Below are 24,198 nucleotides of genomic sequence, written 5' to 3' on the forward strand. Positions count from 1 at the left end.
GGACTCAGGAGACAGGAGGAGCACTGCCCTCCACTCCCGAGTGCCCCCCGCAGCTGCTGGGGGTCCCTGGCCCACCCATGACCACCCTGCTGGCCGCCTGCCCTCCCACTTCGGGGCCCTGCACACACCTGGGCTGCCCTCCTCTCCCTGTCCTGCCGCCTCCTCCCCTGCTGCCCTCGGGAGGCCCCCCTCAAGGGCTTCCTCCAGTGGGGGGCCCGCCAGCTGCTCGCCCCCCTCAACCACCACCAGTGCCTGCCCTCACACTTTTTACACTGTGTTTTCACAGCTCTTCATTTACTGTCCTTCTCCCCGGGGCTGAGCTCTAGCTTCTGTGAAACATTCACACACAGTCCATCATATGCACGTGTATCATTACAACGCCTGGGCTAAGGCGAGTGTACAGAAAGTGTGTGCAATTGTATGTGCACCTGCATGCTCGCATATACTCACCCCAAATAGACATCTCTATACACACACATAACAAGGGGTCAAATCTATCAGATGAACAGGCACCAGCCTCAGACGACAGCACGGAGCTCTGCGCCTCCCCTTTCCCGTCATGGGCCTCGTGGAATCCCCTCCACGGCAACGTCAAGCTGCACCTCACTGTGCCCGGGCAGGGGGCGGGACCCAGAGTGTGCACCACCATCACCTCCTTGACTGAGGGACATTCGTTTCTTTTCCATGGTTTTTTGCCAAGAGGAAGAAATGCGGCAACATTGCCAGGCACTGCCAGGTCAAAGGCACAGGCACCTCCCGTTTTCGTCACTGCTGCCAAGTCGCTTCAAAAGAGCTGTGATGTCTTGCGTTCCCTGGCATATGGAAGCCCTGCTCCCACCAGCAACGGGTGGTGTTTCTGAAAATGTTTGCCCCTCCGGGGAGCAAAGGGATTCTGCTGCCTTGATATTTTACCAACTCCTTCTGCTGCTGAGCACTTTAAAGATTCATGGGCCACTGGACGGGTTTCCGTGAATCGTCCTCTCAGTCTCCATGAAACGTGTCACTTTGTTCAGGCCACTTTGTAAGGGCGTTCGACATCTGAGGACTATTCACTCAGCCTTCTGTCTGTGATCCAGGTTCCTGTCTTCCTTCATATCTGCCCCGTGTCTCCTGGCTTTGTTATGACCCCTCGGGAGGGAGAATGCAGCCCTGGACCAGGACCGGGGTCTGGCACCTCTTTGGCCCCCGAATGCTGAGTGACCTGGTGCAAACCACTTGTCCAACGAGAAGACGAGTGTTGCCACGAGTGCAGGACTTGAGAGAGAGGGAAAGCCAGGTGCAGGGGACACAGGGTTCCTGCACCCACGGATGGCCTCGCAACACTAATGGCTGATGTTCACATAGCAGTGGGATTGCCACGTGCAGGCGCTGCTCTGGGTTCAACTCATGTTAACTGAGTCCTCTCAGTACACCCTCGGGGAAGATGTGAATGTCACCCCCACTTTACAGGCTCAGGCACAGAAAGATGTCAGCTGTCCCAAGACCACCCAGGGGCAGTCGAGGTCCAAGGACCCTGTCAATCACAGCCTTGTGCACACGCGCACACACACACACACCTTGTCTCACTCTCCTGAGCAAGCAACACATCGAGGACATGCTCAGGCTCCCTGTCCCCTGTGGGGGTGGGGCAGGCAGCCCCAACATCGGGGTGTGTTTGCACGATGCTCCGATTCCAAGGAAGAGCCCAGGAGGTCAGAGTGACTGACATGGGACTCCCACCTCTTGAAGTCTTGGACAGGAAATGAAGGGCCTAGGTCTGTGGGGCTAGAAATCCTCAGGCACAGAAGACTCGTTGCTGCCCCTGTCTAAACAGCTGCTCAGTTACCCGTTTCTCTTGCACAAGGCCTGGTTTCCTTCATCACTCATCTTACACTTTGCCAGTAGCCCCACAGACCTGAGTCCATAGGACCTTCCAGCTCAGCTCTGGGCCCTGGGTGACAATGGGGTCTGTCTCTCCCCCTGGTGCAGCCTCTGGGCCAGGATGTGGGGTTGGGGTGGGGATGGGCAGTGTGGAGGGCTGCCACATGGCCCGTGGCCCCCTGAGCAGGAATGGAGAATTCTCTGGAAAGTGCAAGCATGCACCCAGGCTCAAGGGGATACAGGACCAGAGCCTTGCTCAGGCCCCTCACTGCCTCCCCCACCCCCAGGCAGGGTCAGTGTGGTCGGGACATTTCTGGGGGTGTTGGCTGCACCTGTTTGGCCTAGGTGAGGTCTGGCCTGTCCCCACTCCACAGCGTTTGAATCAGGAGTCTCTCAGGGCAGCACCTCCAGCCAGGACTTGAGGAGAACGAACGACATCCAGGCTTTGCAGCACCACGTCCTAGCCTTGCCCTGGATGATTCCTGAGGTCCTGGCCCCTCTCCAGCCCTGCCAGCCTGCTGGTGTGTGTCAGTGGTGCCAGTGACCTGAGGTGCGCTGGAAGCCAAGGCCCTGTGGCCTGGAATCTGGGCCAGCACTCAGCACCTCTTGGCTGGTCTTCTCCTCTCTCCAGCAGGACCTAGGTCTTGGTTATTTTCCAAGTCCATTGCACATCAGATACACTGTCATTTACATACATTTAACGGATGTTTTTGAACATCAAGCGTGTGTCCTCTGCTTGATTATGGGGACAAATGGGCCAGCTGTCCCTTTTGTGCACAGTCGCCCTGCAAGCCAGGTGACTATCCTGGCCCTTGCTGCTGCCCCTCTCCAAGACAGAACCACCTCCGACTGCAGAGCACTCGCTATTTCCACGGAATTGCCCTCCTCCTCAAAAATCCCACAACGGTGATAGAGGCCATTAAGACCATACTTAGGACTAGTTTATTTTGAGACTCGTGGATGGGAACAATTACTCACACCCAACATGGGCACCTGGGACCTCCCAGCACGGCTATGACCACTCAGCACCGACCCGGGTGGGCTGGATGCGGGCAGATGCACACAGGCAAGGCTCAGGACGCTTGCAGAGCAGCCGCTCCTCCCCGAGAGCCTGCTCCGCGCGGAGGGGGCGCAGGCCGAGCCGTGCAGGGGACTCGGCCGCCTTCACCCCTTGCTGAGGCCTGGATTCCAGGAGACTCCTCTGGTCCCCATGGTCAGAGGAAAGGCCCAGCCCCCGAGCACCCGTCCCTGGCCTCTTGAGGGACAAAGGGGCTTTTAATTTAGCGTCCTTTCTCAGCACTTTCTCATCTTGGCTCCAGGCAGAATTCACAGCAGTAACACTTCTACACTCAATAACACTGCTTTCGTTAAAATGTGACTTGTTTGGGAAGTGCCTCTAGCCCAGCTGCTCGGTGTCTGTCCCAAATTCAGAGGCATCTCTCCCCACCACAGCGGCTTCCTGAATCCTGCTAAATGCAGAAAGCGTCTCCCTGGTCAAAGAAACGGCCAGTGCACAGGCTGAACAAAAGATAACATGCCTCCCCTCCTCAGGTGGGAGAAATCTGAGGGCAGGAAAGTCCGTGCCTCCTTCAAAGCCCTTGACTTAGTCCTCAAACATAGCCTGAAACACTAAAACATGGCTATTCCAGTTACCTCCCCAAGCCCGGAGTCGAGACCACAGGCCCACAGGACCCTGTGGTTGATCACGTGGTATAGAAAGGGCTGCCTCCCATCAGCACTCTCATTCCTAAGAAGCAGTCACTTCACAGGGATCTAAGAACATGACGCTAGCAGGACATGTGCTCCAAATAACCCCTCAGCCATGGTGTGCTGGCCGTCCGCTGTACGCCCACCCCCCTGGAGACAAGGTCCTTCTCTGAGTCTACGAGGTTTGAACGGGTGCTGCGTCTCCTCCCCTAGCCAGAAGCGTGGCCACGGCTGACTGGCCAGGGGTGGGCATGGCAGAGGGTGGGCCATCGGAGGCCTTCCCAAGAGTGTCTGCCGTGGGACACACAGCCCTGGAGGGTGACACTGGGAGGGCTACCACACGGACACTGTCGGAACCACGTTTCCCGCTGCACAGAAAGATCAGCTGGGCCAAAGAAGCTGACGGGCAGAGTTAAGACAGGAGGCAGCCTAAGTCCCGGGGCCCTTGAGCCAGGGGCCAGCTGTCCTCTGCTCACCCGTCCTTCCAACAAACTCCTGTTCTTCCACTTGCAAGGACTCCAATGCATGCTTCCTCTTTTCTCACCCTAGTCTCTCCAGGCTCCCAGACGTCTCCCTCCCCTCAGCCGCTGCTTCTCTGAGTAGCCAGCAGGTGATCCCACCTGCCATCCTTCGCCTTCCGGATGTGCCACGACCTGGCCGGCAGCTGAGCCTGTGTCAACAGCGACAGATCCTTCTGCAGTGGACTTCCTAGACGGGGCAGAGACTGGCCTACAGGTCTCCATGATCAAGGCAATTAGGTACAAAAAGAGAGAAAATGTGTGTTTTTGTCAGTGTAAGTGAAAATATATTACTGACAATGGCCAGAGTTTTCCCAAATTAGTCAGCACAGATAGGAAAGTCAGCTAAAACTAGGGTGTTGTCCATTCCCTAACAGTGATGGCCAAGTCACAGGGAGATGAGGAAGAGGAGAGGTGGAAATTCTGTCTCTTGGCCTCACGGTGCTGAGGACGCTGGAAGGACTCTGTGACGGGAAAGGGAGGCCTACAGCTTACACAGATCTAAATAGGGGAGACACACACACACAGGGATTACCAGCCATACAGCTGCTGACGCTAGACAAGCCTGCAATTCAAGGCCAACAGGGAGCCTCCTGGGGTCAGACGGCCTTGGTCTGGAAGGGCCACGCCAGCCCTTCCTGTGGGCTCACCATGCCACCACGTTACTGTGCATCAGCTCTCCTTTCTTCACCTGGATCATTCCTTCCCATTGAAGATCAGAGATCCAAGAACTAGAAGCACCTCAGGGACCAAGAGCCTCATTTACCAATGAGGAAACGGAGGCCCAAAGAAGGGAGTTGACTCGGCAGGACCCCACAGCTCCTTGGTGACATGCTGTACACAGGGACCAATGCGCAGCCATCGGCTGGTCTGAGCTGTGGCCACAGCCCTTAGCACTGTGCAGGGCAAGCCCCGTAGGGCTCTGTGTGCTGTCAACCTCAACTGATGGATGACTGGGGTAACGACCCGACCACTAAAGAATTCACCCAAACACCTAGCTCTATCCTACAGAACCTTCTAGATCCATTGCGAGGAACCCATTTAGCAAACTGTAAAATACAGCTCTGAGAAACACGGCTCTCGAAAACCACAGGCTGTATGCACCTCGCCTACTGGCAATCCGGTCACTCTGGCCCGCAGACCCACGCTGAGTCTCCAACATGGAGCAGCAAGCTCGCTTTCCAGCCCCAGACGGAACTCCAAGGAAGGGCTCTCAGACAGCAGCCCGCCATGATCCCAGCTCTGTCTTTCCAGGGGTGCGGGCTCTGACGCTGCCCTTGTTACAACCCAATGAACGACGCTGCACAGCAGGCTCTCCTGGGGGCTTCAGCCGTGGAGTGTTTTACCAAACGATAAGAGCGCCATCAAGGTGATGGACTGGAAACACACTCAGTACTCACAAGAAAACAGGCAGAGGTAACCTTCGTTCTGTTCAAAGTCTCACCTGGTCTTCAGCTAAAGGTCTCTTTCATAGACACACCATCATGGCGAGGTCGTGCAGTGAGCTCTCACGTGGAGGTCGGCACGTCCTGGTTCCTCCACTAGGTGCTCTGCTGAACTCTGAGACACAGGGACGGCAGAAGGCGTGCGGCCTGGGCATTTCCTGGTCGAAGAAACATTCTTCGAGACTGACTTGAAATAGCAATCCTAACCTTGGCAGCCACTATCAGTGCTGAGCTGGACCCGTAGGAAACTTGGAAAAGCCTTTTCCCTTTAGCTGCTACATCCTCCAGCAGCCATTTCCAGGGACAAGGCATCTGTCTCAGGGTCACGATCTGGTTGTCCTGCTTCTTCGAGCCTCAGTTCTGGGACAGCAGATGCTCTCATGTTACGGCGGGAGAACGTGAGGCCCCACCGTGCTGGGGAAATGCACAGTGCATGTGGCACAGGGGAATGATGGGGTCCAGGGGACGGGCTGCAGAAGGCTGCCAGGAGGCCACCAGTGCAGCGTGCTCCGTGTAACACAAACACCACCTCACAACCCAGGAGCCATGAGAACGACTCAATACTGCGCACTGAAAAAAAGTGCTCTGTGTATTTCCACGCTGACAAACGTTTCTCTGTGTCAACACACGGGTGTACACACACAAAGAGACTTTCAGGGATTGCAACATTCACTCAAAAATGCAAGAATGAAAATGACCCTGCATGTGATGACATCGCTTTTTTTAATTGAAGTCAGAACAAAAGCTGGTCACACTCAGACATCAATAGGCCTCATCCAGATGGTTAAAACCACCCTTCTCTTTCCCAGTTAACCATCTCCTAATTTCAAGTGATTTCCACAAGTTCTTTAGAACCATCTGAAATTGTCCGTTGAGGAGATCCACCACACCACTACGAGACAAAGGCTCGAGCACGCACCGCCGGGCAGGATCTCACTGGATATCGTCGTCATCAAAGAGATCTTCAAAATCTACCCAAACGAACAAACCCACATATTAACGGGGTGCACAAAGTAAACAACTGAGGAAATAACTTCAAAATCAATTACACAGTCATTCAAAATAGAGAGAAAACAGTAAACAATCTAATTAAATAACGGACTGTTCCCATGACAGACTCTTAATTTATCCAACCAAAGCTCACAGATGGAGTCCGAGGGGACAGAGGAGTCTAGAATGCATCTTTAATCGTGTTTCTGATTAGATGACAATCTTAAGAAAACTCATGCAGGCCTGTCCTGGACCACGTGGGTGACCACCTCGCAGCCATGAGTGAGCACCATGTGATATGGCAGCACCAGTGCCTGCACCTCTGAGTGTACGGTAGCCAAGGCTCTGCTCCAGCTGACACGGAGGTGAGGGTGACGTGAAGGTGAGGCTGACGCGGAGGAGAGGCTGACGCAGAGGAGAGGCTGACGCGGAGGAGAGGCTGACATGGAAGTGAGGCTGACGTGGAGGTGAGCTGAGGCAGCTGAAGGGCACATGCTGTCGGGCACAAGCCACCATGCCCCTCATTTTGTTAGTGAAAGCACAGAGGGTGGGCAGGGGAAGGCAGCGGAAGGACGAGCCACGTGAACGACTCCCTTTAAGGGAGTCTGACCGACACAGTCCGAGCCCCTTCCTACAGGAAGAAAGGCCACAGCCTCACAGCACACTACTTACCACAAGGGGAGGTCAAAGTCACAGTCATTTTGTCCTTCTGTCTACTTGTTTGCTTATTCCCTACCCCTGGCAGGCGTTCCTTTCACAATGGGAGAAGAGCTAAACCCACGTACCGTGTGTAGCGTGCACTGAAAACGTGCACCGTGAATGACAACACAGAAAGAGCCTGGGCTGGAACACGAGGTAGCAGCAGCCCCGCCTGCATCTCCACACTTTGTCTTCATGGGGTCCCCATGCATCTCCGGCCATGGAGAGGGTCCAGCTCCCCAGCCACAAAGACGCACTCAGTCCCACCAACGCCCCTGCCTTCCCTCACTGCCTGGCCTGGCCTGTGGTCCTACAGCCCTGAGCACTTTCTTCCCAGTCCCTGTCCCCAGCTAACTCCTCACACGCTTCAGACTCTGCTCAGGTGTCATGTCCTGTGAAACTGCCCTCGGATATGCTGCTAGAAACACTGCTGCCGAGCCCTGACAGGGCTCTCGTCACAGAGCTGTCGCTGCCTGCCGCCTCGTCTAGCGCTCCACGACTGGTAAAGCACAGTGAGTGAGGAGGGCAAGCTTCATCCACGGTCACAACCGTGCTGCGCTGGGGCTCACAGGCCATCGAAGCCCCTGCTCGACGAGTAACAAGGGCTCAGAAGCCCTCGCAAAGCCCACGCCGTCTCACAGTAAACAGCTCCCTGAGCACCTGAGCCGTCACCACCCGACGGGGCAGCATGCACCTCGTGAACTCTGCTGGTAGGCAGGCCAACACGGGCGCAAGGCTGCTCTGGTCCTCCCTTCCCAGCGCAGACAGAGGGAGAAAGGGCACTAAATCACTCATGCGGCCTGATGCTCACTCGGCAGGTCGGCCTGGGGCCCCCTCACAGACCCCTTCTCGGCAGAAGGCACGCGCTGTTTCTGGAAGCCAAGTGAACTTGAACTCTAGAACAGAGCTGCTGTCTCTAACCCAGGGCTGGCAGAGAACAAGTGGGGCTGAGGGAGATCCTCGAAACATGTGAGAGGACCGGGCTGGCGTCAGGGAGAACACAACCTGCAGGGGTGAGAAGCCTCCAGAGTGGCCTGTGTGAGCTGTGCTTTCCCAGCGACGGCCCTGGAGGGCAGGTACCTCTGCACAATTTGTCCCCACACCTGCCTGTCTAGAGAGTTCAGAGAAATGCAATTCAGTCCCACAGGTCTGACTCAAATGTGGCTTCCCTCAGTTCTGACACGCGTTGGTGGCAGCCAGGACGTTGCCTCAGGGGAGCAGCTGGGCTCTCTGTGAAGACGGTACCTAATTAGGTAGCCTGGCCTCTCCTTTTGGACAAAAACTAGCTGAAAAGAAGCCAGACAAAACCGTGGACTCAGGCCTCAGAGGGTCTTTGGTACATTAAAAACCAACATGGCAAGATAACATCCTCGCAGCCGTGACCCAGGGACAGAACTTCGCAAAGGCAGGGACCTTGGATGAAAGAAGGATGACAAAGGGAGAAAACACCACTTGACTCGCCTAAGAAAACCACTGTGTTTCTGCTTACCATCTGAACCCTTAGGACGGATTCCTATGATCTGTGGGAACAAGGCCTTGAAAAATCCAAGAGAGCAAGAGAAAGAGCCCCCAACATGAAGATGTCATTTAGGTAGCTTCTCACCACCTGTTTGGTAAAACTCCTCCCACGCTCTTGGTAACCAGCATTAGAGCTCTTCAGTACAAACGGGTCCTAGTTCAGAGAAAAGGGAAGGGGGAAGCTGGAGTGCGGCTGTTATTCTGCAAAGGAAGCGAGGGGGCAAGAATCCAGTGGGCACAAAGGGGAAGGAAAGAAAACCAGCCACTAGCAGAGAGTGGAGATGAGAAAGCCAGATGGGTTCCTCCGCCTGTGTCCAGTGTCACAAGCAATGGACAAGACCCCAATGCAGGTTCAGGCGTCCAAAAGCAGGCCTGGAGCTCAAATGCAACTACTGGAATATAAGACTGGGAGCAAGTTTATGCCATTCTTCTCTCCTAAAAATAGGGCTGACTGGCAGTGCTAACAGCCCGTGTTGTCACTTAAGATGGACTGTACTGCGTTCCGAGAATGGCACCGGACCTGGGCTTTACTCTGATCCTAATCGTTCACGTCACAAGTTGCGCCAGTGCATAACCTGCAGAAGAAACATTCCGATTAAAACTGGCATTCCCCTGCCCGGCATCCTTACCATTAAAGAAGTCGGCATGAACTGCCTTTTCATTGGCGGCCAAGTCCATCAGGAGCCCGGTGCTGCCTCCCGCCTGGGGAAGGGAAACATAAGGCTGTGTTAGCAGGGTTTTCTGAGAACAGTTGGTGAGTGCCTTACAGGGCTCATGCCACTCCAAGGCGGAGGAAGGTGGGGGACAGAAGAGTGCCCAGGGCTGAGTTAAAATTTAGTTCCAGAGGAAGCAAGTTGGGGGGAGGGGCAGCATTCCAAGGAATTATTTTGAAGGTCTCCTCGGGTCTTACATTCCTAGACTCCTCCTCGCCTCTTACATAGAATCCTGCCATTGCCCTACACACTACCACTTCTCCGTAAACGGTTCCAATTCCCTACTAGGCGTTGCCACAGAGGCCGGAAACACGTGCGGAACTGAGCCTGATGACTTCTCTGCTCTGGATGGCTGCCTGCTGCTTCTGAGAATTACACCATGTCCCTTAGGAAACTGACCTGCTGACCTGGGTTCTGGAGGGGCTGCCATCACAGGACCTCCTACGGCCACAACTCTATGCCGGCAGTTAACCGTGGCACAACGAAAGCTGGGCAAGCTGATGAGCTTGGGATTTTGAATCTTGTTTAGAGTCACACCGTGACGTTCGGAGCAGAGTCCTCTGATGGCAGCACCCTCGCCCGCTAGCCCACAGGTCCCTGCTGCTGCCCTGACTCCAACATTCCCAAGGCCATCTGCTCCACCTTGCGTAGGTTCTCAAGGGGCTGAGCATCTCCCGTGCTCCCTTTTGCGGCTGATCTGAAGAACCCAAGAGACAAGCCCAGAACCCTCAGCCCCCTCCCTTCTCTTCTGAGCCACCCCTCCCTTCCCAACACCAGTGTAAGCCAAGCGGACTCTACCATGTACACACTGTGTGAATTTGTTGCTACTTCCAGCTACAGGCATCACCTTCGTTCAGACCCTCTTCAAGGCTCCGTCTTCCTGTTTGCATCATTCCATGCCCTCACCCCCCAAACTCACCAGGGTGCCCCTGCTACAAAGCAAATCGGAGCCTCTCGCTCCCCAATGTAAAGCCCTCCAGTGGTTCCAAGCTGCCTATGGCATGCCTTTAGAACGGGACTGAGAAGCCAGGGTCAGTGGAAGTGCTTCAGGAGTCGGGTGGAGGGAGCCCACCCATCCCAGCACAGCTACAGGCCGCTTCACAATCTGCCCGTGCCACCTTCTCCAGCTTCACTGCTTCCCCTCTCTCCAGCGCCTTAAGACCCGCCACGTTAAACTACACGACAGCCCCTTCCCTTAGGCCCCTGCAGGACTCCACTCCTGCCGGGTCGTCTTCCTCCACCCCCGTGTACTCGGCAAACCCCAGCATATCCTTCAGCATCTGGGTGCTGTCAGCTCCTCCTGTAAGCCTGTGCTGGGCCACCCCAAAGGCCCGCGTGTGCCTCCATCAAGCCACCTCCAACCTTCTACCACGCCCAGGATCTGCAATCAGCCTCTGTCATACCGTGCCCTCCGGGGACACAGGGACTGGGACTGTCCCCTTCAAGCTTTGAGAAAGAGAAAATGAGACCCTGACCTCCGGGAGCGTCATGGTGTATAACAGCAAAGGAAAACCGGGTCACCGCGCAACCACAGAAACGCCAAGCACCCCGCTCCCAGCTCCCAGGTCGGGGGCCGCCTTGCTCGTCTTCCCCCGTCCCAGACAGGAGTCACTCTAGGACGCCCACCCAGGGATGCCCCCACCTCCTGACAGCACGCAACCAGAGCAAACTCCCGCCCACGTCACCCGCCGCGGCTCGAGCCCCGTCCTGGGTCATTCCCACGCCAGCGGTCCCGGGAGCGCCGTCCCCCGGAGCGTCTAAGGCCGGACTCGCCGGGAGTGCAACGCGGGAGCGGGGCCTGCGCAGGCCGCCGCCTTCTCTCGCCCCAGGCCCGGCGCGCCCGACAGCTGGCCCCGGCCTCCACTCCCGCGCGGCCCGCAGGGGCCTCCCCACCTCGTCCAGGTCCACGTAGGGCCCGGCGCCCTCGGGGAACATCTCGTCCACCGCCGGCTTCATCTCCAGCCCCGCGCCGCTGCAGGCGTCCCGGCCCACTTCCGGCACGCCAGCCACCCCTTCCGGTGCGCGCCCCGCTGCGACAGGTCTAGACGCCGGAGGGCCGCCGACTCTGTGGTTTCCCCTGCCTCCGTCCGGCAGTTCTAGACGCCGGAGGACCGCCGACTCTATGGTTCCCTTCTCTCATTGGTCTGGACCCGAAGAACCGGCCCTGGTCCGGTTAGGGTGGACCGGCTCTCTTGTGTGCCTGTCAGCGCGTAAGGGAAATTGGGCAGTGACTTCTTGGTGTCCCGCGGCCACAGACCTGGCACAGAGAAGTGCCGGAGAAATGCCTATTAAGGAATGTGAATGGTCAACAGAGTTAAAAGAAAACCCATGGAATGGGAGAAAATATTTGCAAATTATATGTGTGTAAGGGGCTAATATCTAGACTATATAGAGAACTCAGGAAACTCAGCAACAAAAAACAACTTGATTCAAAACTGGGCAAAGGGCTTGAATAGACATTTCTCCAAAGAAGATATACAAATGCACGTGAAAAGATGCTCATACCCATTAGAATGGCTGCTATAAAACCCCCAGAAAATAACAAGTGTTGGTGAGGGTGTGGGGAAATTGGAATTCTTGTGCATTGATGGTGGGAATGTAAAATGGTGCAGCCACTGTGAAAAACACTATAGTGGTTCCTCAAAAATTAAGTAGAATTACCATATGATCCAGCAATCCCACTTCTGGGCCTACATGCAAAAGAAAGGAAAGCAGAGTTTCCAAGAGATCATTTGCACACCCATGTACATAGCCACATTATTACCAATAGCTGAAACAAGGAAGCAACTGGGGTATTCATCAACATTTGAATGAATGAGCAAAATGTGATATATGCATACAATGAAATACTATTCAGTCTTAAAAAGGAAGGAAAAGGTACAACATAGACTAACCTGGAGGATATTATGCTAAGTGAAATAAGCCAGTCCCCAAAGGACAAATACTGTATGATTCCACCTGTATGATGTATCTAGAGTAGTCAAATCAATAAAGGCAGAAAGTATAATGATGGGTGCCAAGGGCTAGATGGAGGGGAGAATGAGGAGTTAGTGTTTAATGGAGACAGTTTCAGTTGGGGAAGATGAAAGAGTGGAGATGGATGGCGGTGATGGCTCCACAGCAATGTGAGTGCACTTAATGCCACTTTAAAATCGTTAAGATGGTAAATTTTATGTTGTATGTATTTTATCACAATTTTTTAAAAAGGATGTGAATGGAAGAGAAGGGAGGGCAGGAGGGAGAGGAGAAGGTAGGGGAAGGGAAGGTGAGGAGGGAGACGGGGAGACGCTTGAGCCTTGAGCTCGACTTTGAGAAGCAGGTAGGCTCTGGGCTGCTGGAGAAGACGGGGAGACGGGGAGGGAGAGGGTGGCTCCAGGGAGAGAGAAATTGAGCCGAGACTGGGGGACTGTGGCCTGGGCCAGGCCTGAGTGGACAGTGCAGGGCCCAGGGAGAAGTGAGAAGTGACTGGACGTGTGGGTGAGCCTCAGATGTCACGGCGACACGGATCACCCCCAAGCACCCCAGTGAAAGTCGGACCAATGAAACAGTGACTCGGTGGCCACCAAGAGGCTCCTCTTCTCAGTGGTTTCGAAACAGGTGGGCCCCCATTTCCATGGAGGGGTGATATCTGCCAGGAGAGAGGGGTCCAGGGCCCACCCCAGGTGACACTGACGTTCATGGGGAGGAGGAGCAGGGATGTGTGTCGTCACAGAGGTGGAAGGACAGTGTCGGTTAAGAGGAGCCCTGAGAGCACTCAGTGGATTTGGCTCGTCTGTGGGTGACCACATCCAGCCCACATCCTTTTGAGAGTGAACCGGACTCTACTCCTGACTGCCCCAGGACACAGGCATTGACTGTCAACTGCCGCGTACAGAGGGTGTCTGGTTCCCCAGCATCAGCGACTCCAGCAGGGATGAGAAGACAGTGCCCTTGCTCCTGGCGAGGAGGTCAGAAGTGGAGTATTGAGAGGTGAAGGGGACTGAGGTCGTAGGGCAGGAAGTGAGGGGGTCCCCCACAAGGTCTGCCTGCAAGGGGAAACCAAGAGGGGGTTCATAGAAGAGAACGGAGCCTGTTGTGTGCTGGGGTGCACAGGGAGGGGCACAGCCAAGTCTGAGTCTTAAATATGGGACTGAGGGGCCCAGGGGGCTGCGAGGTAGGCAGGTAGGGGTCTGCTGAGGGTGGCTTGGGGTGGGGGTTTCTTCCTCTGAGAAAAGAGGGAGGACAGCTGGGCCTTTGAAGACACATAAATGCACCCTTGCGTCCGGGGCAGTTGTGGGGTGCTGCTGACACTCGAGAGGGGACACAGTCCCAGTCAGGACCCCATGGGGGCTTCCCAGAAAGGCACCCTAGATTTCAGTCCTTCTGAGCAGCCCACAGGGAGGAAGCTGGGGCATCGTTCTTCAATGCTTGCCCAACTAGGAGCCTGGAAATCTGAGTGTGGTGTAAATGTTCACACACACACAAATAGACATGGAAGTGGAAATCCTGCCGTAAAGGTGGGTATCCTGGTGTGATGGAAATCCCACTGTAAATGGTGGGTTTCATCTGCTGTGTTTGGTCGAGGCCCAGTTGTCCCCAACGGGAACGTAAGACCAATCCTCAGCGTAGCTACTGTATGAATCAGGACTTCTTTTTCTTTTATTGCAGTTAATTTACAGAAACCAAATTTGAACTAGCTCAAGGAGGGAAAGAAAGAGACTAAGAATTTATTGGCTTTGGGCCAACCAGCAGATTCTTATTGAGAATTTAACCTGGGGCCTGGGGAGAGAACTCTGTGGCTGGGGACAGAAGGTGGCGGTAAGAGGACAGGAAGCCTCGCTGGAGGGCTGGAGCAAGTGGGGCTGCCTTGGGCTCTGCGGCCACTGCCCCTTTTCCAGGTCCCTCGCAGCCCGGCTGGTTCCAAGACACTCCCCTCCTTGGTCACTTTGGGAACTCCTAGCAGCCTGCCCTACTTGAGATGACTTGAGTGAGTTCCCCTCTGAGCAGCAGAAATCCCCTCGCTCACCCTGAAGGACAACCTGCCAGACCTTTCGGACTACACGCAGGACAAATCCACTTCCCACCACGTGTTTCCACCCAAGGATAACGTGTGACACACGTTTCGCAAAACCCTACGGGCTCCTCACTACGTGTAATAGTTTCTATAGTTAGATGCTAGTGTAAACACGAGTATCTATAGTTAAATAGTATTTTCTGCTCTCTTATTTTAGAAGGGAAGCTGGCTGCAGCCCATCAGCAGTTTCTTCCCCTTCTGATGGGGTGTGGCCTGCTGGGTCTTCAGGGCGCACACCCTGCCTGTGGGCTCACCCTGTACAGAGAGGCCGCCTCGGTGCGAGAGGATGGTCCCTGAGCAACCATCCATGCTGCCTGTCTGTCCATCCTCTCCGTCAAGAGCGTCCAGGTCAGGCAGCCCTGTCTCTTCCCACAGTCCCTGAGCTGGCAGCAGTGTGCCCAGGCCCCTGGCCTTCCTCACAGATGGGACTCCTGCTGTCCTGGTGTGAACCGCACTCAGGCATGTGCCAGGTGTGAGGGGTGGCCATCCAGGCAGGGCCTGCAGCCCGGGGCAGGGTGGGGGGGGGGGGGCCTGGGTGTCTGGCTGCTACCCAGCTTAGTGGCCAAGGGTGGGGACTCTGGGGCGTGGCTGCCTGGACAGGATCTGGGTCCCATCATCAAGTCAGGTGGCCACCTGGTGGCTGTTTGCCTCAGTTTCACCATCCACACTCTGGGGGACCTGCAGCACCCCTCATAGGGTCACTGTGAGGGTTAATGAGAGGGTGACATATGTGTCACCTTTTTGAAGCAAGGAGTCCTGAGCCAGAGCGGTTGTTGATGCTGTGTGGACAGAAATTGTGCGTGTGCTTATTAAAGAAGTGTTCACGAATAGTCAAAGGTTTGATTTGTCAAATAAGAAGTAAATGGGTCTTGAGTGGAGCTGTTTCTTGAAAAAAGAACCACAAGCGTTATGTTGTGCATCTTAAGTCACAAGTTTATTGAGGAGGAGGCCAGACCCAAGTGCCCCTGGGTGTCCTGCCTGCCCCGGGGCACCAGGCTCCATCCTCACTCCTCCTGGTAGGGGACGTGGAAGCCCAGGGTGGTCCCCAGGGGGAAGTGAGCAAAGAAGGTGCGGGCCATGTCCTCCAGCTGTGGGTAGGCCCCCAGGGCCTGGAATTCCTGCACGTAGTTCCAGAAGTCAGAGGTGGAGAAAGGCCAGTAGGGCATGGCCGGGGGCTCCGCATAGGGGTCTGAAAGACACACGGCAGCCTGCCTCAGGGGCTGTCCCCACGTGTCCTGCCAGGCAGCCACCCCTCTACAGATGCCTCGGGCAGATAGAGGTGCCCAGCAGAACCATCCCAGTGAAGGGACCCTCCCGGCTGGGAGCAGCACCTGGGCCATCCCAGGTCCTCCGTGGAAGTACCCAGAGCCTGGTCATCCTAGGAACAGTGGGGGACTCCTGTTCTGTGGGACAGAGGAGGAAGAGGACAGGGAGGGAGATGTGGGGTGTCCTGGGGGGACTTCAGCGGAGACCACAGCCCCCAGCCCGAGAGTCTGGAGATTTCTGCACCCAGGTAGGAGTCAGGGGTGGGAGGGCTGCAGGAGTGAGGTCATTCTATGGGTGGGAATGTCGGGGTCCTCAGGAGCTTAGAGGGTCTTGGCCGGTGTGCCCCTAGGTGGCTTGAGGACAGGGCCTGAGGAAGAGGCTCCAGTCCCTCTGCCTGTTCTCGGCCTCGAGCTGACCCAGGGCTCCCCTTCATCTGCTGGGATAAGAGGCCAGCTCCCACCCAGCAACCTCCTCTCCCCGGACCCCTAACCTGGAGACATGGGAGAAAAGAAATGGGAGGAAATACAGTACCTCTCTCCTCCTGCACAGGCTTGGCCCCTGCAACGGAAGAGGAGAGCAATCACCCAGGAGGGCTCCCCAGGGCAGGACCCCGCAGCACACCAGCTGCCAAAGCTGTGTCAGGGATGGGGGGCAATGGGAGAGCAGAGGCGAGAGCACAGGGGGACAGAGCAGAGCAGCCCCTCACCCGCCAGAGGCCCCAGCAGGAGGCAGAGGGCCACTACGGGCACCAGGCAGGGCTTCATCTTCCCCAGGCACGTCCTGGACCGACGATGATGCTCCAGTGCCCCTGCAGCAGGAGGAACTCAGAAGGGTGAGACCACCCCCCGCCCAGGGCCCCCGCTCTTCCCCCACCCCCCAATGCGCAACGCCTGGGAAGAAAGAGATGGTATGAAGACAAGTTCTCAGTGTTTTCACAGCAATTTCAGTTTCAGTGTCTTCACATCATTACACGGAGATTGACCGCATGGTTCAGATGGCCTGATTTAATTTTAACCATTGAAGAAGCCGTCCCACCCACCCCCTGTCTGCCCCAGGGCGCAGTCTCCCTCCCCAGCTTACCTTGCTGTCCGCTCAGCCCCAGCCTTGCTGCCGCTGGGCATCTGCTGCCAGGGCACAGGCTCCTCCTTATAAAGGCCCGGGACGGGATGAGGAGGGAGACGGCACCTACTGAACCGTCAAACTGAATATTTCATCCGCGACCACAGGACTGAGGGCTCCTGTGACCTTGCTGGCAGCTGGATCACACGAGTCCACTTCGGAGAATCTGATCCAAAGTTCAAACTCAGAGAGAAACCTCTATTCACAGGCCACTTGTAAGATTTTTAGGACTGAATTCAACATTGGTACTGGAAATAAACCCAATTTCCTCGCCACAGGAGAGAAAGATGTTCCAAGTCTGATACTGGGGCTGAGATCGCCCTCTACGGGAGCAGGTGATCACAGAGCTGCCCTCGGGGACAGGCAGGACCAGACCCTCTGGGAGCCACTAGCGGCCCTGGAGCAGTGGCCCCTGCGGACAGGACACGCTTGAGCAGAGTCGTGGGCAGGAAGTGTGCATGTCCAGCCTGACTTCTCGTCTCCAGACGAGCACCTTCCTGCTTACGCGTAGTGATGAAGTCTGTGGTGGGGAAGGCAGCTATTCCAGCCCCAGGACACGATCAGTGACTCCAAGGATCTCTGGGTCAGCTGCTCTGATGACACCTGGGACACCCAGCTTTGTGTTGTGCTTGTTCAGTGGGATCCCAGAGCAGTGGTTCTCACGCTATATACAGATCGCCCAGGGGTCCTGTTAAAATGCACGTTCTGGTTCAGCAGGCTCGGTGGGGGGGGAGAGCCTGGGACTCTGCATTCCTGACAAGCTCCCAGGAGAGGCCCATGCTGCTGGCCCTCAGAGCACATGTAGGGTTGTGAGGCCTGGGCAGGTTCTCTACCTGGGCGGCGTCAGAACCACCTGGAGGACCTCGTGTCAGAACCACCTGGAGGACCTGGTGTCGGAACCACCTGGAGCACCTGGTGTCGGAACCACCAGGAGGACCTGGTGTCAGAACCACCTGGAGCACCTGGTGTCAGAACTACCGGGAGGACCTGGTGTCGGAACCACCTGCAGGACACAGTGTCAGAACCACCTGGAGCACCTGGTGTCAGAACCACCTGCAGGACCTGGTGTCGGAACCACCTGGAGGACGTGGTGTCAGAACCACCGGGAGGACCTGGTGTCAGAACCATCTGCAGGACCTGGTGTCGGAACCACCTGGAGCACCTGGTGTCAGAACCACCTGCAGGACCTGGTGTCAGAACCACCCGGAGCACCTGGTGTCAGAACCACCGGGAGGACCTGGTGTCGGAACCACCTGCAAGACACAGTGTCAGAACCACCTGGAGCACCTGGTGTCAGAACCACCGGGAGGACCTGGTGTCGGAACCACCTGCAGGACACGGTGTCAGAACCACCTGGAGCACCTGGTGTCAGAACCACCCGGAGCACCTGGTGTCAGAACCACCGGGAGGACGTGGTGTCGGAACCACCTGGAGGACGTGGTGTCGGAACCACCTGGAGCACCTGGTGCCAGAACCACCTGGAGCACCTGGTGTCAGAACCACCTGCGGGACCTGGTGTCAGAACCACCTGGAGCATCTGGTGTCAGAACCACCTGGAGCACCTGGTGTCAGAACCACTGGGAGGACCTGGTGTCAGAACCACCTGCAGGACGTGTTAGAACGCAGATCCCTGGGCCCCACCTCTCAGAGCTCTGATTCAAGAGCTCTGGGATGGGCCTGGGACTCTGCATTTCTCTCACGTTACCAGTGGTGCTGAGCAGGACCCGGCCCGGCTTTGAGAGCCATTGTCTAAAGCAGAGGTTTTAACCCTGGCTGCCCTTGGGGACCACCTGCAGAGCTTTTACATCGTTGGGATTTCAGCCCCCAGCCCCCCCAACACAGGATTCTAACATGATGGGTCTGGGGTGGGGCTGAGGGATCAAGTTCAGGGAACACCCCTCCCTCTGCCCCTGGTCCCCCAACCCGCCCCCAAGCCTGGTTGACTACCCCTTCGGGGGGAGTGGAAGGGTCAGCTCCCTGCTTCCCAACCACTCCCCTGACCCTGCACAGGGCCTTCCTGCTGACATGTTGGAGGCCTTTGAATGCCCCGCCTGCCTGGGGCCAAATGGACAAAGGCCACCCTGTCTGCCTCCCATGCTAACTGGGCGGGGAGAAGGGGCAGGACGTGGGGCTCCTCCAGCAGTGCAGGAAGGGAGTGAGCCGGGGCGGCCGGCCTAGGGAGCCTTCCCTCTGAAGGTTGGTGCCTCCCCTCAGCTGCTTCACCTGGACCAGGTGAGGCCTGGGCGTGTCTTCCCAGACCGGCCCTCCAGAGGCTCTGATTAGGAGGTCTCGGGGCGCCCCCTGCTGCCCATCTTGGGAACACCAAGTGTGGCCCGTCTCGGATCTCCTGGAAGGGCGGGCAGGGCACCTTGGGCCACAGTCCTTTCAGCTGTCCCAGCACAACCAGACCCTTGTTCCTTATTGAGCTGTAAAGCCGCAGGTCCTCCTGCACACAGCCTTCCCCGCATCGTGCCTCCTGGACGTTCCTCCTTCCTTAACCCCTCCCGTCGCCACCATCAGCTCGGCCCCACCCATGACTTTGACCTGCTTCCGGAAGCATCCAGCCTGCTCACACAGTCCTGCCTGGGAACCTCAGCCCTGGCTGCTGGCTGGCTCCCTGGGTCCCCTCTGCCAGCCCGCCTTTGGGCCCCTGGAATGTGCCAGCTGCTTAAGCGCCGGGGGCCTCACTCGCTGCCCCTCCCCAAGCCCAGGAACTTCGCTTCCCCTGGAGCCCTTGCCGTCTCCCAGCCCACGGTCACTGTGTCCCATGTCCTCAGTCCCAGCAGGTGACACTGCCGTCCTGGTTGGTTATGCGTTCTGGCCACTTCCTTTCCGAGCCCGTGGCTCCTTGAGAGCCTCTGAGTGTCCCAGGCCTGGAACAGCTCCTGGTGCCGGGTGGGTGGGGCTGGGTGAGAGCACGGACGGACTGGACACGCGGGTCAGGTCAGTGCTGGGCCAGGTTCATCTAGTTGATGTGAGAGCCGAGTCCTGCAGGCCGCTCACCTGGCTGTCCCTGGGCGTCTGCACCAGCGCCTGGCTGTGCTGTCCTCCACTCCGTCCACAAAACCTGCTGACCACCCAGGTCCCCCCGAGAAGCACCTGCCCCTCTGCTCCCACAAGGTGATGGGATGCCCCTCACCTACTTTGTTCCCAAACCCACCATTTCCAACACTACTCGTCACTTAAGAAAAGGATTTAGGGGCCGGCCCCGTGGCCAAGTGGTTAAGTTTGTGTGCTCTGCTGCGGCAGCCCGGGGTTTCCCTGGTTCGGCTCCTGGGCAGGGAAATGGCACCACTCGTCAGGCCACACTGAGGCGGCGTCCCACGTGCCACAACCAGAAGGACCCACAACTAAAAATATACACCTATGTACCGGGGGGATTTGGGGAGAAAAAGCAGAAAGAAAAATATATATATTGGCAACAGTTGTTGGCTCAGGTGCCCATCTTAAAAAAAAAAAAAAAAAAGACAAGGATTTAATGAAACATCACGGAATCTAGTGAATGTGAACAGTTTCGTGCTTGAAAACTAAGTTGCCTTGGAAAGGTCACCCCGGCGCGAACGTGCTGGGACTTACTGTCAAGTTAGACGTGGGTTTGACAGCTCGGAAAGACTGGAACCAAAGTCCTGAGAATCTGGACAGACCTGACTTCAGATGCCTGCGTTCTGAGGAAACCCAAACCCAAAATCAAAGACAGCACATCCAGGAGTGGGCTCCAGGGGGCGCCATCCTCACTGGAATCGCGAGGCTGGGCCCCATAAGGCGGATTATGCCAGGAGAACAGATAGTGAAAGACTGGCCAGCGAAGGTACAGAATAGATATGAAAGCTAAGATGTCCAAGTCCTATATGATTCTTCCTAAAAATCCTCCTTCCCTTTAGCCGATTTGTGAGAATTTCTGACGGGCCCCCAGTTTGCTCTGTGAGAAAGCTCCTGCTGAGCAGAGGAGACCCTGGCCTGGGGTGGAATGAGATCAGGCAGCGGGGTCCCGGCAGCACCCTGGGGTGGACAGATAAGTAGAGCATGCCCCAATATGGAAAAAATATGCCTTGATTGTTGAAATCCTAGTCTAACTGGGTGACCTGCATTTTTATTTGCTGAATCTGGCAATCTTAGGCAGCACAGCATGGGGCACCCCAGTCCTGGGCTCCATGCATGGGCTCTGGCCAGGACCCAAGGCTTTGGGCACAGACTGGCAGTGAGAAGGGGCTCCAGCCCTGCATCTTCCATCTTCCTGGAGGAAGATGCTTCCTCCTGGGGCTGGAGGGTCACGGTCATTACACGGGACAGGCAGGTGCCCTGCAGCCCTGAGCTCCCCCAGTCAGCAAGCTTCCTGGCCCAGCACACCCCAGGTTTCCATAGCCATCTAGAGCTGGTCCAGCCGGGCTCGTCACAGAGAGAACCTAATGGGGCCGAGAGGTGGGGTGGGCCACTGATGGCAGAGCCCCTCTTGTCTCAGGCTTGGGGCCTGGGGACCTTGGGGCCAGGGATGGGGACACGGGGTGCGGGGCAGTGCCCTCAAAGGCCCATGACTTGGGAGAGAGAAGCATTGGTTTTGGGTGAGAGCTGTGACGAGTTCCTGGAGCTCACGACACGCCCACCGTGCCCCCAGCCCAGGGCCTCAGCACCGGGGTGGTGCAGGAATCATGTCCAAGGCCGTAGGTGCGGCCCTGGCTGAATGAGAGGAAAGGGACCTGGAGGAAGAGGTCCACCGTCCCCGCCTGGGAGAGCAACAGGAGAGGAGAACATGGGAGTTCCCTGTTCACCCTCCTCCTTCCCGGTACCGAGAGTTTCTGTAAGTCACACCCCGACACGGCAAGACTGACTCTGTGTTGTCTTAGTGTGCGTGTGTGCACACATGTGCGTGCACACTTTATCTGGGAAGCAACCCCAGGGAGCAGGGGTGGGAGACGGGGTGGGGCTGTGATCAGAAGCAGCGGGAAGCTGGAACACGGGCGTGCTGTCGCCTGGCACTGCTGTGAGCAGCTGGTGCCCACCAGGGTCTTCTGAGACCTCAGACCAGGAGGAGAAGCGTTTATGCATTGTCTTCTGTCTTCATCGGTTGGGAGTTGCCCCATGGGAGTTACCTCCCCCCACTCCGCGTGCCCACTGGGCGCCTGGGCCTTGGCGCTGGGATCTCAGAGGAGTGGGACTGGGGTGGGCGCTGCAGGAGATGGCACTGCTGAGCAGGTGAGGCCTGGGTGGAGCTCACGGCCGCAGCTGAGGCTGAGGCAGGGCGTGGGAGGAGTGAGGTGGACTCAGAGCTGCCCTGAGACCCGTGTATTTCTCGGTCCTCCAGGCACATGTGTCACTTGAGGGCACAGAGTCCAGAGCTCCAAGGCTGGTCTGGGAGCCGAACCCAGATCTACACTCCTGCTGAAGATGGACCACAGAGCAATATGTGCCACAAGGCACGGTGACCAGAGCATTTAGTCACCTCATTGTGTGATAGAACACGAGAGGCTGACTCAGTGGTCCCAGCCCTGGGGTGTTCTCCCCCCATGGAACCCGCTCCACCTGCTAAGGGCCTGACAATGTCACAGCTAGCGTTCTCCAAGCATGTGCTCTGTTCCAGGCCCCTCCATGGGCCATCCTGGACTCCAGGTACTGTCGAAGGTGTTCCTATTGTCCCCATTCTATAGGCAGGAAAACTGAGGCTTTCCGAGTGGGAGACCCACCGGAGCTGACAGCAAAAGTTGGAGCAGGAATGCCAGCCCAGGCCCAGGAATGGCTGCTGCACGGAGCGTCCGACCACCTGCCTCCCTGTTCCATCACACACCCTGACCTGGGATGCACGCCCAGCCCCTCTGCAGAGTCTCATTCAGAAGGCCTCCCAGGGCCCGAGCTTCGGCGTTCCTAACACGCTCCCAGGCATCGCGATGCCGTGGATCCGAAGGCCACGGGTTCTGAGGAGCCGATTGTCCAGAGGGCTGTCCAGACAGGACCATCTGGCCCGTCCTGGGAGACACATGCTCTGAGATGCTATGGTGGACTCGCTGCAGTGGCTTGGGAGCCACCCTGGCCAGGTGTCTGTCCACGAGGAAGCCCAGAGGGCTTTTTAACTCGTGGCTGTTGGAAGACGACCAAGGTGCGTAGAGACTGACTGCAGCAGGAGGACAGCAGCCGACTGCAGAGTCACTCCAGCTTACGTTTCTACAGCTAGGAGGCCGCAGGCTAGGTCGCCTGCCTCACGGAGGAGGAGGAGGAGAAGGAGGAAGAGGAGACAGCGAGGGCCTCCTTGGAGAGGAAACCCCCTCTAGCCTGGCTCGGGTGCCCTTGCCCAGCTCCCGGAGCTCTCCTCTCCCAGGCTCTCTGCCGCCTCACAGTGAGCAGGGCTGATGGCAGAGGTTCCCTGCAGCCCTCGGGGTGGATCCTCAGGGAGCGCCGAGCTCAGACAGAACCTTGCAGAGAGAACCATGATGGTTCATCCACCCTGCCAGCCAGAGGTGCGGGAGTGAGGGGCTCAGTCTCTCTGGCTGGCCCTGGCCTGGGGCACGACTGCTCAGTGGTCAGAGCCCAGGCTCAGAAGGGATCCCATTGTGAGTCTGGCCCAACCTCTGACAGATATGAGACGGGGCAGAGCCCACACCCTCTCTATGCCTCAGTTTCCTCATCTGAAAAATGGGCAAAATGATGGGTGACATCCAAGAAGTTCCTGCATTTGGTGCTGGCCAGTATTGATATCCACAGGGTTAAAGGTGTGAGCCTGCGTTTAAGGGAGTAGGAAAAAGAAAGGCCTAGAACGGAAATATTATCAGGGTTGGAGAAGGTATTGCGTCCATGAAACAAAATGGGATGTCACAACAAAAGTAGCATTCTGAGAAGAAGGAATGTTATTGGCAACTCAAAATAGAATAATCTAAATTTTAAAAAATCAACAGAAAGGTAGGAGGATAGAGTAAAGAAAATCTGTCATAAAATAGAAGAGACAAAAATAGAAAATAGCAGAGGAAAGACAGCAACGTTGGAGGAGAAGTTCAGGGATCTGCTACAAACAGCAATGATCATACAAGAAAATTCCTGATGGGAAGGATGTGAGCGTCCAGAATGACGGGCTCACCCTCCAACCTGTCCAGTGCAGGGAAAAGACCCCAAGAAGGCACAGCTTTGGAAATTTCAGGACACTGGGGACAAAAAGGAAAGCCTACAAGATTCCAAATTGCAAGGGCAAATCATATAACAAGAATGAGCATTCCAGGGGCCGGCGCAGAGGTGTAGTGGTTAAGTTCATGCACTCTGCTTCAGTGGCCTGGGGTTCATGGGTTTGGATCCCAGGTGTGGATCTACACACCACTCATCAAGCCATGCTG

At 56.6% G+C, this 24,198-nt stretch overlaps 2 protein-coding genes across 2 annotated transcripts; both read right to left on the reverse strand.

Moving 5' to 3' along the window:
• Nucleotides 1–6,236: 6,236 nt before the first annotated feature.
• COPS9 (COP9 signalosome subunit 9) lies at nucleotides 6,237–11,553 on the reverse strand. Its single transcript, XM_001497339.7, has 3 exons — nucleotides 11,344–11,553; nucleotides 9,367–9,439; nucleotides 6,237–6,501 (listed from the first exon to the last, which is right to left on the reverse strand). The coding sequence occupies exons 1-3, from the start codon at nucleotides 11,404–11,406 to the stop codon at nucleotides 6,464–6,466; spliced, it is 174 nt and encodes a 57-aa protein (XP_001497389.3). The 5' UTR covers nucleotides 11,407–11,553; the 3' UTR covers nucleotides 6,237–6,463.
• Nucleotides 11,554–15,413: 3,860 nt separating this feature from the next.
• On the reverse strand, nucleotides 15,414–17,287 carry OTOS (otospiralin). Its single transcript, XM_023642207.2, has 4 exons — nucleotides 16,850–17,287; nucleotides 16,476–16,577; nucleotides 16,301–16,327; nucleotides 15,414–15,692 (listed from the first exon to the last, which is right to left on the reverse strand). Exons 2-4 carry the CDS (start codon nucleotides 16,531–16,533, stop codon nucleotides 15,508–15,510), a joined length of 270 nt encoding a protein of 89 aa, XP_023497975.1. The 5' UTR covers nucleotides 16,534–16,577; nucleotides 16,850–17,287; the 3' UTR covers nucleotides 15,414–15,507.
• Between the last annotated feature and the right edge of the window lie 6,911 nt (nucleotides 17,288–24,198).

This window comes from Equus caballus, chromosome 6, assembly GCF_041296265.1.
Source record: "Equus caballus isolate H_3958 breed thoroughbred chromosome 6, TB-T2T, whole genome shotgun sequence".
NCBI lineage: Eukaryota > Metazoa > Chordata > Mammalia > Perissodactyla > Equidae > Equus > Equus caballus.